The sequence below is a fragment of the Neovison vison genome, chromosome 1 (assembly GCF_020171115.1).
Source record: "Neovison vison isolate M4711 chromosome 1, ASM_NN_V1, whole genome shotgun sequence".
NCBI classification, from domain to species: Eukaryota; Metazoa; Chordata; class Mammalia; order Carnivora; family Mustelidae; genus Neogale; species Neogale vison.
The window spans coordinates 282,250,793-282,266,026 of record NC_058091.1 but is presented as its reverse complement, the minus strand read 5'-3'; the positions used below and the strand labels follow the sequence as shown (position 1 = coordinate 282,266,026).

General features: G+C 36.1%; 1 protein-coding gene across 1 annotated transcript in view; it reads right to left on the bottom strand.

Moving 5' to 3' along the window:
* Positions 1-358: 358 nt before the first annotated feature.
* The window catches only part of FGF10 (fibroblast growth factor 10), an 87,110-nt gene continuing 72,234 nt past the window's right edge, over positions 359-15,234 (bottom strand). Inside the window, exons 2-3 of the mRNA XM_044241351.1 lie at positions 4,910-5,013; positions 359-1,988 (exon numbers count right to left, since the gene is read on the bottom strand). Coding sequence (XP_044097286.1) covers positions 1,791-1,988; positions 4,910-5,013 — 302 coding nt within the window. The 3' untranslated portion in view covers positions 359-1,790. The remainder of the gene's footprint in view (positions 1,989-4,909; positions 5,014-15,234) is intronic.

Below are 15,234 nucleotides of genomic sequence, written 5' to 3'. Positions count from 1 at the left end.
TGACTTTATGGTAAGTTTCTTAATAAAACTAATTCTTAAATAACAGATTAACTGGAAGTGCTGGTTAAGCATTGACACAATTAAGTTATAAGAGAGGATCACAAAACACCAGCCTTTCTAGAGGTTAAACTTTAGTAAAAAGACACATGTACTGAGTCTTTCCCTTGTACCAAAATACTGTGTCCAAACAGTAAAAATAAACAGACCTTTTCAAAACAAGAAGTATGAAGATAAAACCGCAGCATCAATATAATCTTATAGTTATCACTTAAAGTATTTAAAACAAATAGTATTTTTCTACACTTTTTAAAAAAAAATCACTACAGACACTGCAAATAAGGCTTATGTATTTATTTACTGGAATACAATGTGATGATGACTGGTATACTCCTATGTATTGTTTTCTCTACCTGCTCTAACAAAATGAATTTTGATATGATTACATGATGGAGTCTTCCAAAGCTCTTTACATTGACAAGAAATAAGTTTTATTTGGTTTTGTAAAGACTAGATCATACAGCTCGAACAGGTTTCAGTATATGGTTACACATATACCAGGATATAGTTGCTCAGTTTAAGCCCCTGGGAGAGTTACACTTCAAATTCCTTGATAATTTCCTTTGGGGGAGATGCACTACGTGGGACTTATAAAGGGATCTTATATATGCGGACAGCCTCTTCATCTCTAACCACCATGACACATGGCAAAAAGTCGTTGGTAAATAATGAGGCTGGGCTACTAAAATTTATTTATAACAATTTTCCTTCTTTTAGTATATTCTTGGAGCCCCATTGGTGTATTGAAAGAGAAGACTTGGCCTTCTGGTCTATTTCTTATGAAAGGAAGCCTTAGGAGTGATAGATGTTTTTAAATGATGGCAGATATCTCTCATCAAGCCGTGCCACGACACTGTCATATTTATTGTTGATGGTTCTTATTGCAGAAGTGATATTAAGTTAACTCACAGCACATGGGGCTCTCACCCTGCTTTCCTATCTCCTCTCCTATTCTTGAAGTGTTTGCCAAGTTTTAAAAACACTTTGTCATGAACATGCATGTGGTGTGCTGAAGAAAAAGAAAAGGTAAATCAGAGGGCAACTGCTGAGGATACTCTTTAAAACCCCAAAAGATATTTAACATCCTATTAAATAAATAACTTAGAACGAAATAGAAAGGGATGAAGACAGAATGCACAAGCATACCATACTATTTGGTTTGTTAGAACAGTTTTACACTAACATGTTTACATTTTTAAAATCTTATCCAACTCTTCCATGATGCCATGCCCAAAGCGCCTTTGGTTGTGCATATGACGTGACCCAAGTGCTTTCCAGTAAATGCTTGCGTGTCTGACTGCTCATTGAATCGTTAGGCTTGCATGAGCAATGAAAGTCTTTGATATGAGTTTGTATTCCATAAATAACTTTCCCGAAGATCATTCAACAGATTGTTCCATGTCCTTTCAGTCCTATCTCAGAGGTTAAAAAACAACAACAGAAACAAAAACTTCACCAAAAACCCAGCCAACATACAATGTTGTTCACTTAGGAGTAACTTCCATCCCATTTAATCTGCCTATTATCTCGGTTATAAGGCATGACACAGAACTAATTAAAAGAACATCATATGTCAGCAGTGAGTACAAAACCTTCAAAGACTTCCTTTCTTTCAAGCGAGCAGACATCTGCAATGTGTCTCTGCCTTTTGAGCTACTGTCTTCGTGAAGAATACCAACTAGTCCTGGCAAAAGAACCTTTGGTTCTGCTGCATCCACAAACATTGCCTTCCTCTATGAATGTACCACCATTGGAAGAAAATGAGCTGAGGTGTTTTTCCTTCGTGTTTTCTGTCCTCTCCTAGGAGCTCCTTTTCCATTCAATGCCACGTACATTTGCCTCCCATTGTGCTGCCAGTTAAAGGATGCATATGTATTGTATCCATTTTCCTCTATCCTCTCCTTGAGCTTACAGTCATTGTTAAATTCTTTCTGCAAGAGAAAAATAAAATCTTTTATTTCTGTGATGACGGTACTTACTTCCGTTGGACACACACCATCCAGAGAACTCCAATTCAAGAGTTTTGTTTGCTGTTGCCATTTGTACATTGGTTATGTATTTAATGCACCGTGTCAACAATAGAAGAGTAAAACTCACAACCACAGAACAGAATCTGTGTTTGAAGGCTCATGATTCATTTTAATTGATCATCATAACCACATGTTAGGGCCCTTTTAAAAAGCTGGTGTGTTTTGACTCTGACATGGCTTAAGTGCCTAGAATGATTATTAAGAAGCAAACGTTTCTCTGACAGTATTTGTGATGAGTCAACGACAAAGAATAGTCTTATAATCCCTTTTTTTCCCCCTGAGTAATGACCAGGGGTCTCATGGGAAAAACAGAATTTAAGAAAAAACTTGAGCTTATCAGTTTTGCAAACTTTACCTTTAAATCCATAATAAATACACCCATATAGACAAGAAAACAGACCTTATAGCAAAATCATAATCATTCGAGATAACCAAGAGGCCAGGGAGGGGTGGAGGTATGTCTTCCTATTTTACAAATACTAGATTTCTCTATTTTGTAGATAATATATAATTTTCCATAACTTGGAATTTTAATAGATTTACTCTTAGGTCTAGAAGTAATTGAAAACTAGGACATGAAATTCCTCACTTCGTGAATTACCATATCAAAGAAATTACAAACATGGTGACTATCACTACCTTCATTGTATAAACCTGAGACTTTGATCCTGGGAAATTCCACTCTATAGCCATAGTCCTTTGGCTTTGTTTCAAGTGGCCATGTGTTTTTAAGGGAATCTTTGGGACAAGAATTCATGTTTCCTTCATTCCATAAATCCAGTATCTCACTCTGAATTGCTGATGAAGAGTAACCACTCATTTCAAAACTCTGCCTTTAGAAATGTCATTCTTCTCTTAGATCCACACTAAAGCAGATAAGAAGCTAAGGAATAGGGGCTTTTGCTCTTCTGGCTCTACGTTTCCCAAGCAAAACCAAAGGTATTGTAGGGATCTTTAAGTTGGCCTCTCCTGGGCGGTTCAAATAGGTTTTCTCACCATGGGATTTAATTTTTTTTTTTTTTAACTCAATTCTCAATTCCTAAATATCTGTATTTTTAAGTGTCTGGGTTTCTGTGAACTAGATCATCATTTTGAACATTATCAGAACCATCACAAACATAGTTTGTCTAAAACTGTATGGCTTCGAAACAGAGATGATTTTTTATGTGAATAATTATATTCATTCTAATAAAAGGGATGCAGTTTAGAGACTGGGAGAATTGGGGTTATTTGAAATGATTTTATATTTGCAGATACACAGAGCTGTGTACAAAAAAGCAGCAGTACTTATTTTTCACTCCCCCAAATAAATTTATAGAGCAATTAAGATTTGTTTATTTGAAAGAGAAAGCAAGAGCGTGTGTGTGGGGGAGACTCAAAAAGATTCCCACTGAGTGTGGAGCCCAATGCCAGGCTCGAACTCAGTACCCTGAGACTGTGACCCCTAAGACACCCAAGACCTTTTCTTTTTTTTTGACTTTCATGCTGATGATTTGCCTACATGCTATAAACACGTAGATCCCTAGGTCCCTCCTCCAGAGATTCTGATAAATTTGAGCTAAGGTGTAAATATTTAAAAAACAACTGAGATTAGGAGTCTGCTAGAGGTGTATCTCACCTCTTTGGGGCACCTAAGTTTTGACTTAGTGTTTTAGTATCTCTGCAAAGAGCATAAACCTGGTCCTTCCCCCAGTGATTCCTATAATAGTAGATTAAGGAGGGACTCAGTCATGTTCATTCAAGAAAATAAATAATAAATGCCTCAAAAGTGATTATGCTATGAACCCCTAAATGGTACCACTTTTAAAATGGCCCACTACTCTTCTAGGCTTAGGAGCAGAACTGCACATAATGGAAAAATCTTAAATTCCTTTAACCACCTCTCTCGTCCTGCCATGCAAAAGGCAGTTCCCTAGAGAAAGGGACTGGCCCACAGTGTGTGTGCCTAACTCCCCAGTTCTGAGTGGACCAAATGAAATACAAGACTATTCTATAATCAGACCAGTGGTCCTTAAGTTGGGTTATCAAAGTGTTGCATTGGGAATACCTGGAACATTGTTAGAAATGCAAATTCTTAGATCTTGGGACAGCTTTAATTATCAAAAAATCTAGAAGTGTGTTTTAATCTTCCTAATGATTGTGATCGAGTTTGGGAGCCACTGGCTCTGGGTAGGCAGTGCAATTGTTCTTACGCTAATCAACAAAATAAGGTTACTTACACATTTTGAAGTGATATTCCTTAATACTTGCTATGAAACACAGAGGTGTATGTACCTTAATCATGGGCTGGATACCAGCTACATCAGGGAATTAATGACTACTGTCTAGGTAAATAAAATTATGGAGTTGATTGAAGGCACGCAAATAGTGAATTTCTTAATCTGTCTCCCCATCTCATGTTTTAGCAGAATACAAAATACCAAGCCCCTGTTTTATCTTCAGCTTTAAAACACACACAGTGTATGGTTTCCTACTCAACTTAAGATCTTTGTTTTCAATGATTCTTCTCCAAGTTGTCTGTAGCACCCGTGCCAATCTGACCAAATGCTTCCGTGAGAGTCTGACCCATTAATAGTTCAGAGCATTGACTGACGAATGCCAGCAACAGCCTGTGTAGTAGGCTGATGGGTGAACAACAGAGGAAATTACAGAATTGTAAGAGCTGCCTTGCCAGCCCTCGAAACTCTGGTGACCAGCCTGTTGTGGCTCTATTCACTAGCGATAGAATGATAACAAAGCTCTTCAATGTCTGAGGGAAACATTCCAAAACTGTGGTAATGATTTACTGCAATGGACTTGGAAAACTAAGGCAGAATACTTACTGAGCCATAGAGTTTCCCCTTCTTGTTCATGGCTAAATAATAGTTGCTGTTAATGGCTTTGACGGCAACAACTCCGATTTCCACTGAAGTTATCTCTAGGATACCTAAAACATACAATTAAAAAAAACAAAAAAAGATAAACTTAAGGGTCACATACATTTAGGTGAAAGAAAAAATCAGAACTATTGAGTTTTAATTTATGATAGTTTTAAAATTAGTAGATTTAAAAAACTGGGGGCACCTGGATGGCTCAGTCAGTTAAGCAAACGGTTCTTGATTTCCACTCAAGTCATAATCTCAGGGTGGTGAGATCGAGCCCTGTTTCAGGCTCTGTTCTCAGTAGGGAGTCTGCTTGAGATTCCCTTTCTCTCCTCCCTCTGCCCCTTTCCTCCCCCCATGCGTTTTTTCCTCTCTCTCAAATAAATTAATCTTTAAATAAATTTTTAAAAATTAAAAATTAGAAAAAACCCAAATCTCTTTTGGTGTGCCTAAAAACACAACAACTATATGGAAACAGGTAATAAGTCTTTAAGAGAATTCCCTTATATTTTACTCTGAACATATAAGGAAAAATATTGTTTTCATTAAAATGCTTCCTTTGCTAGCTCTGCATTTTCAACCCCATAAATATTGAAACAACTCTATCTTAGCCTAGATTTCACAAAAACTTATCAGAGCACACATCTGTACTATGGTATTAAATTAAATCCATAGCATATGTCAATAATATGTCAGATTTGCCTCAATCTGTAAAAACAGTGGTAAACTATTTCTGCTTTGTAGGACACTTAGATAAACTAAATCCCTTGGCTACATTTAACTGATAAATTCAGTTTTGGAAAATGTGTTGACATTCTGTGATACAGAAAGACTAATCCCAACATCCACATTGTCTTTAAAATAACAAAATCACTACTCTGGGTTGGGAGGATATCCAGTATCCATCATCATTTACAAAGGCTTTTTTTCTTTTTTTTTCCCCCTAGAAAGAATTGAAAACTGAGGGAATTTGTAACTGATAGATAAGAGAACCTTTTTCCCTAATACACATGTTTGGTTGGTGCATCTAGAGGCAATTTTCTCTGAAAGGTCTATAGGTAACTATAGAGAAAGGATTCGATATTTTACCTTTAAGGTACAAACAAATACATCTGTTTATTTGTATTTTTAAAAACACTTTCTTGGGGCCGCCTGGGTGGCTCAGCAGGTTAAAGCCTCTGCCTTCAGCTCAGGTCATGGTCCCAGGGTCCTGGGATCAAGCCCCACATTGGGTTCTGTGCTCAGCAGGGATCCTGCTTCCCCACCCCCCCCTGCCTGCCCTCTGCCTATTTGTGATCTCTGCCTGTCAAATAAATAAATAAAATATTTAAAAAAAAACTTTTTTGTAGTTTATTTAATTTTCACAACAGTCCTCTAAGAAGACATTTTTCTTCTTAATTACAGATGAAAAACAGGACATGAGATTGTCTAATTCACACATAAGATGTTAAAGTGACAGAGGCCAGGGGTGCCTGGGTGGCTCAGTGGATTAAAGCATCTTCCTTTGGCTCAGGTCATGATCCCAGGTTCATGGGATTGAGCCCCATATTGGGCTCTCTGCTCAGCAACGAGCCTGCTCCCCGCCGGCCCCCTTCCTGCCTCTCTGCCTACTTGTGATCTTTGTCAAATAAATAAATAAAATCTTTTAAAAATAAAAAATAAAGTGACAGAGGCCAATAATGATGGATCCAACACCTGAGCTTTTGGCTTTCAGACTATTTTGCCCTCTATGTCTATTTGTCTCTCTATTACATCTCCCCACTCCTTCCCACTTTCCCAAGGGAATCCTGTTGGAAAACCATCTGACAAAGTGATGCATAGAGATAACAGTCTTTAATAGGCGTGCCACAGAGGAAAATATTTTAAGTATCAGGGAAGGGAATCTAATGTACTTTATGTCACAGAGAGAAGACACAGAGCAAGGCAAGAGGTTGAAATCTTGGGCAAAATATTTAGGCCGGTATTTATTTTGCCTAAGAAAAAAGCATTGTTAGGAAATTGCTAGCTGTTCCCTATGTATGCTTTTGTGACCAAAAATTGTTAGGATGAAAAGTTTGAAGGATGGTTTTAGCAAAGATTAAAGCAGGATTTTTGAAGGTGACAAAAGGAAGAACGTGTTACAAATGTCCCTCAGTCCTTGACCAATCATTTTTGAGAGGGCACCGCGCATGATTTATCATATTTAGTTTGGAAACCCCTGGGTTTTTCTGCTTTGCACAGATTGGGAACTCAGTATTCAAAGAATTCATCCATCAATTAACCAACTCTGCAACCAGTTAAGGCTAGTGTGAAAAAGTTCACTACGCTTCAAAATAGAAAGTGGGAAGACCTAAATGATTTAAGGTTTTTTCAAATTCTGAAAAGAATTTTTTGGATATGTCAGTAAAGTATAATCTGATAATTTTGTGGTAATGAACAAGGACTGTCTCTATGATAAACATCTGTTAATGTGAAAGTAACTTTCTGAGGGGCTCAAGTATAGAGGGCTTGTCAATTTTTTTTAATAAAAAATCTCTCCAGTGTTCTCTGTTCTTTGGTAAGGATGATCAAGTTTGCTTATGAAAGTATTTTTGAAAAAGAGAACCAGGATTTTACTTGATGGTTGTTGGGCTAATGACTTAGCATTCTATATTCGTATATTTTGATGCAAAATTAAATGCCAATTGAAGGAAGACCTCCTAGGGGAAAATAAGTGAAAGAAACACAGATTTCTCTGTATTTCTTACCGTTTTTGTGAATCTATAATTATCTTAAAAGTTATAAATTATTGTTTTATTACTTGAAGAAACTTATACCTGAAAATTATATTATTAATGGAAGGGAACAAAAATTGTATTTCTCATTCATATAAGTCAGATATTTTCTAAATTTGAAGACATATTCTTATAGTGAAATTCTATTACTTACATAAAGTTTTAACCACATCAGTTTTGATGTCTCTTGAAAGATGAATATACCAGGTGGTAATCTAAATCTGAGAGCTTTTGCACAGTTAAAAAACATAGGAAGACCTATGTGGAGAACGGCACTCTTTTAGGAAATGGGAACATAAAGCCAAGCAAGTTATGGCTTTCCTTGAGCAAAATCTATGCGTATTGGGAGTAAAAGACAAATAGGTAGAGAATTATGATAGAACATATTAAGTGATAGTAAAAGCTAAGATAGAAGACATAAGGGGCAAAAATAAATGTAGTTCATCATATTGGCTGGGGCTCCAAGGCAGACTTATTATTTGGAGATGAGACTTGAATTGGGTTTTGAAGGTTGAATAAGAAGCATCCAGGTGAGAAAGGTGGGAACACATAAGGGGGAGGACATTAAGGTGCAACAGTGCGGTATTTTCAGAAAAATCATGTTTGACTTACCAACTAGAGAACAGGGAAAAAGGCAGGAAGTCACAAGAAGTGAGGTTAGGGAGTTACGTAACTCAAGGTAGCAACCATCTTGTACGGATGCTAAGAATTTTGGCATATAGGAAGTATTTTATCTAAAAATATGTAACTTTAAAAAACATACTAAAAAGATCCAATATTTGGCAAATTTATTTAAGTAAATAATAGCAAACTATAAAGTTTATTTTCAATTATATTTGAAATCCTTAATAATAAAGTTTGATTATCAACGTTACAAGTGATGTGGCATAAATCAGCTCCTGTTAATGGCACATTTTACGTTAAGAATGCATCATCACCATAGTAATGGGGAGGATATTGCAAACTGATGAAATGCAAATGGAAATAAGCTAGAAGTCACAATTTTCACATAAATCATTTTTTCTTTTAGCTTGCCAAAGCATGAGTTATGTTTTGATGAATCACTGAGTAGTTAATCTGAGGAGGGCCATTCACAAGTTTCTTTCCCAGTTTATGCTTCTCATCATTCTCCAGAAGAGAAGTATCTGACCCATTTTCTTCCTGGCAGTCCAAGACTACTTCTCTCTTTGGGCTATTAGAATAAACAGATTATTGGCCAATGTGATTAACTTTCTCCTGAAACATTTTTTTCATGGAGAAAGTAAAAGGCAAGGAAAACTTTAATAAAATGGTTATAGACAGGAGAAAGCTAGATGTAAAAAACAAATGCAAAATCCCATCATCCTCTCCTAAATGAATAAAATATGAATATTTAAAGAAATCTAAAAGATTCTTTGAGTAAATTAAATAACGTATTAAGCACCAACATGTAGGATTTGTGTTAACTCTTACTGTGGAGGATACAGACAAACAAGATGCAGTCCTTACCTTAAAGAAGTTTTAAAACTGGGTAGAATAAGGACATGTATAATTAAAGTAATTACAATACAGAGAAAATACTCTGAGAGGTACATGAGAGAGAAAATACATTGTCTTGGTTTTTAATAGTAAAGTTGTTGTCCTGAAGAAGATGGTTGATGTTTGAGGTGAACCTTTCAGGGGTAGGATTTTAGTAGGTGAGAATTTGAAAAGTTGGGAGGAATAGTCTATACAAAGAAAAATGAAGGAGTAAAGAAAGATAGGTATGGGGGAGGGAAAAGAATTCAGTGTTTATTTGAGCTATGGTTGGTTCTCCATACCAGTTGTTCTTCAAGGGGACCACTCAGTAAAAGTGTAGATTCTACTTCATTGAGTAGTGGTAGTGCTGTCCTGGGTGAGGAATGTACTTTTCAGAACCTGTTGTGAAACATGGAAGCAGCTCAAGAAATGTCAGAGCCTCATGAATTCAGAATCAGTCCTATTATTTTGTTCTAAATATTTTACTCAGAATTATAATCCTATGTAGCTTGATAGTTTTAGTTAATGTGATGAAATATATTATAATTAATATAATGTAATACACAAATCCTAACTTCACCGAACTAAATCTCTTTCTCATGAATTGTTGTCAAGTGTCTCACATAGATTATATTATATCCTGATATAAAAAAGCCTATGGAACTCCCCAGAGGTGTTATCACATTTATGCTATACACCTCAGAGATTTTGTAGCCATACCCTGGAGTGTGGTCTTGAGAATCATCATAGATCATACCTTTGTAAGTGTGTATCTCTCTCAAAGATCCATAGCAATTGCAGTGGTCATCTTCTTCTGTTTATTAGAGCAGGGTATATATACATAGTTCATAATATGTGCTCAATATATTTTTATTGAATGAATCAATGAGTGATTATTCTAGCAACTGGCTGAGTAAAAGAACATTCAGTACTCATTAAATACAGAATTTTTCTTCTTTAAAAAAAATTTTTTTAAAGATTTTTATTTTATTTATCTGAGAGAGAGAGAAAGACAGACAGCACAATCAGGCAGAGGGGCAGAGGGACAGGGAGAAGCAGACTCCCATCTGAGCCTGATGTGGGGCTCGACGCTAGGACGCCAGGATCACAACTTGAGCTGAAGGCAGAAGCTTAACCAACTGAGCCAACCAAGCACCTCCAGAGTTTTTTTTCTTTTGATAGTGTTGTCAAATTTGTAAAACTTTGAGATAATAAGTCTACATCCAAATAAAATGAAAATAAAAGTAAAAGGAAATGCCCAAATGAGCATACTTTAAAGGAAAAGTCATTGAATTACAAAAAATAAGTATTAGTTGTTTATAAGCAGTTATTACAAATCTGAAACTACTTTAAATTTTCTAAATAATATATGTCTGTCTCTTCAACTATTATTAAAATTGTGAGAAAGAGTTCTCAAATAGGATCTGAAAGGTTATGTAGAGTGTGAGGTCTTAAGACAACATTCTTGGTTAAGGAAAGCACTATGGGGGGTAAGTTGAATTTAAAGACAGTAATAGCACAAAAATCAAGGATGATAAGGGAGTGACTATCATGTGTCATATACTTTAATATTCATACCTGTGTCTCACAAAATATATCCGGGAAGCATTATGTTCTACACATGTTGAAATTGGGCCTTGGAGAAATTAATAAATTGATGAACATATATTCACCTAGGGTATGGTAGATTTGGTATTTGGATCTAGGCCCATTCTCTTTCCACTAAATCAGGCTTTGCTGAATAAAGCTGAGGATAGCAAAATAAAAAAGGCAATGATAAGGAACATTTTATCTATTTTGAATACTTCTCCATATTTTAGCAAACATTTGATTTGTAGATTTCAAAAGTATTTTAGAGAAGCATACTTATACAGTTAACACAAAGCGATTAATTTCCATATAGATTAATTTTCTAGGTGGCTAAAATTTTACAGCTCCTTAGACATTATTTATTTAAATAATAATTTGACACCTTCATCTCCAAGTTCATTCACTTCTTTGTCCATTTATGGAGATTACTGATAATGTAATGCTTTTCTTGATGACTAATGGACTTCAACATTATCTCTCGTGACTTTCTCTGGTATGAAAGGAGAATGCTCTAAAGAGCTTCTGAGTACCTCCATTAAAATAAACTGATGATTTAATATGAAATCTGGTTAGAATTGAGTCAAAATTATGGGCAAAACTTGGTGGTGTTTTTTTCTGAGTACAGAATATGAGGTTTTTTTTTTTTTTTTTTTTAAATTTTATTTATTTATTTGTCAGAGAGAGAGGGAGAGAGAGCGAGCACAGGCAGACAGAGAGGTAGGCAGAGGCAGAGGGAGAAGCAGGCTCCCTGCCGAGCAAGGAGCCCGATGTGGGACTCGATCCCAGGACACTGGGATCATGACCTGAGCCGAAGGCAGCTGCTTAACCAACCCAGCCACCCAGGCATCCCAGAATATGAGGTTTTGTGTAGAAATCCTAGGATCTCTTTTCGATAGATTCTCCATTACATTCCAGAGAGTGACATTCTACACAAATATGGTGCAGAATTCTGGGGAAACAAAAATATTTAGGTTTATGTCTAGAACAAGCTACATTAGTTTTATCTTTCATATCTATGATAAAACATGTAATAATTTTCTTATGTTGTAAAAATTATGATAATTTGCAAATGATCTAATGGGGTATACTTTTGCTTCATAAATACTGATGTGGAAAAAACTACACAGCAATTATTATTTTAGCTGGTAGTTCACTGATAGCCCTTGAATTGGTTGAAAACCTGATTCCACTCATAATTATTGACAGTGAAATGCTACTTTACATCTAGAAAGTCCAACAGATTCTAGGTTTATAAGGTCATGTTTAGAAAAAATACATAGCAGTTTTCTAAATAATTTTTATCATGATAATTAAGAATATTTCAAATAATGCTTTCATTTTTCTTTAATGTGAAACAGAGTTACATTAATTAAGGTCTCAACACATTATGTGAACTGCTGAACTCTCACACATCACAAAGGATCTTCCTGAATACTATGCTAAGAGTCTTGACCAAACTTAAGCTTGTCTTCCACCTGCACTAGGCTGTGTCCCTAAAGGTGACCTCAGGTCCCATGCTGAGTCTTAAGAAAATGCAGTGCTGTCCATTTACAAATCATACATTGTCCCAACCCACCTTCCCAAACCATTTTCAATAATTCCCTACCTACTCCCTTCTGTAAATTTCACTTCCAAAGTCTCTCATCTCTCTCTCTTTTTTAATCACCTTCTCCACTTTCCTGTAATCCCACTCTGTTCTCCCTTAAAAACCTCTATCACCTTTGTCTTAGTTGGAGTTGATTTCAATTAATATTGTAGTTTCTCTCCCTTCCTACAGTAGTTTGTCTTGTCACCTTTAACCAGCATCTGGTGCTATTCATTTGCTGGATAGTTGCATGAGCTCAAATAACTTCACAGAGATTATGGAGTAGAAAACTCTCACCAAATTGATAGTTAGCATGTGCCCAGCAAAATAGTCCATGAGTGGTGAATGCAAAATGGAAGAGGAGAATGGATTTTTGAAGACTGACTGGGAAAGAAGAGCACATAGCTCAGGGGTAATAAATATGTTAGTATCTCTTAGTTTAAGCACACCTGTTCGGGATTACGTATTTGCTTGACTTTCAACAATTTCAAAAAGGGCACTTAGACTCTAAGTTAACTGTCTTGAAAGAATGTCAAAATGTATCTAATTGCTCTATATTGAGTGACTGGACAGGAACATTTGTTACACTAGTTTTATTTTTTGTATTATCTACTTATTTTCCCATTTCTCTCCACACTGCCCTCCACTGTCTGTCTCTCACTCATAGTTGTGCATGCACGTGTGCACACAAACACACACACACACACACACACACAGGGTAGCTAATAACTTCACAGACACATATGCACACACCAATTTTTAAAGGGAACATCAAAGTCATATTTTATGTGACAAAATTAATGGAAAGGTTTAGGTGTAAACAGGAAGGAAATACCTCTAAAAGAGCAAAAGAACTTAGCTGAACATGTCATGTCAGCTTTGTTACTTAACCAACTGTATGACCTTGAATAGGTCATTTATAATTCCTAAATCTTGGTTTCCTTATTTGCAAATTGGGGCTAATTGCCTACAGCTCACAGGATTGCATAGAATCTGGAGCAGTGGGTATTCAATAGGTATTTACTGTCTGCTGAATCGGGATGGTGGGGTGTCAGCCAGTTTTTCATACCAGTGGTTCTCAAACTTGAGCCTGCATTACAATCATCTGGAAAGTTTGCTTAAATACAGATTGTTGAGATTTTTGATTTAGTAGATCTGGGGTGGGGCTAAAGAATTTGAATTTTTACCATTTCCCAGGAAATGCTGATTCTGCTGGTCCAAGGACCACACAGTGTTCTATACACTATGATTCAGAGACAGAGAAAGCCTTTGATAGGAAAAAGCATGGACAGAAACATGTGCAGAGAAGCAGATCCACAAACAGGAATAGACACAAAAAATGACAGCAGCTTAACATCAATGAAAATTTTAAAGAGTGTGGAAAGGAAGTGCTAGGTTTTTCTTTTGTGTATTTTTGATAGGTGTGCGACTCAGCATCTGCCTAACGATAATTATGTGGATTTGGAATTTGTGTACAAATACACTTCATTTTTGTCTAGAGACCTTTTTTTGTTTTTAAAGATTTGCAATAAGATTACCATAATCTTTGTTTTCTTCCCCTCACTAAGGTTATGCAAATGTTGGTTGAAACTTAAGTGCCTTCATTTACTCCCTTAAGTATTTTACATGCGTTTTCAGAGGGCTAATGGTGTCAACAACTCTAAAAAATTGAGGGACCCTGTGGCCCCTTTGAAGTCACACTGATGGCCATGAAATTGCTACAAATCAGTAGGGATTCACTTGATCCCATATTTTCCACCCAGAGTTCAATGCATATACTTGTTCTAGAATGATCTCACCACTTTTTAAAAAGAGGACACCGCAGTGGGCTAATCATTAATCTTGGCCCACCTTGAACTGTTTTAGGTTTCAAATGCCCTTTCAGCATAGTGCAACAGAGACATTTAGTTTCTCCATCATCCATAACTCTTTCGGATACCCTTGACATTCATTTAGAATTGCAGACAGAAACAGGACCTATGTTAGCAGAAAATTCTTACCATCTTTAATAAGAAGATAGGTATTTTTCTCAATTTGCTAAAGATCAGTGACCTTTTACATTTTCAGCTGGTGCTTCAAAGATAAATGCAGTCATTAGCTTGGTCTTATTGAGGAATATAGTGGTAGATTCTAAAACATTCCTCAGTTTAAGGCTATATTTAATTGACCAGTATTGTAATTTAACCATTGTCAGTGACCTACCATGAAAAGTATCAGAAACTACTTTTGATAGTCCCAGTTGTAAATAGTCCCAGTTGTAAATTAATTGTCAAAGTGTATTAAAGATTAATATCATACTGCATTTTAATTGCAAATGAGATGTGATGCTGAAGTCTTCCATTTTGATCAACAAATGTTTGCAGATGGTCATTTAATGTGTCTCTCTACTAAATAGATTTCGTAAATGTGACAATTTCTATTTTTTTCCCTCTCCAGAGATTGTCTTTTATCTGCTTCATTGAATTATTTCAAGAAATAATTAGTTATCAACTTTAAAAAATATATTTTATTTATTTATTTGACAGAGAGAGATCACAAATAGAGAGGCAGGCAGAGAGAGAGGAGGAAGCAGGTTCCCTGCAGAGCAGAGAGCCCGATGTGGGGCTCGATCCCTGGACCCTGGGATCACAACCTGAGCCAAAGGCAGAGGCTTAACCCACTAAGCCACCCAGGCACCCCAGTTATCAACATTTTAATAGTGCCATGTTTTCAAACGTTACCTTCTGTGTTTTTAGGATATATTCACAGTGAGACATAGATTAGATGAGATCGGGTGTGTTCAGGGTTGCATGCCCAAAGACAAGACATAGTTTAAATGTTTGTTAAGGATGAGAATTTATTTGGAATCTTTGAGAATTGTC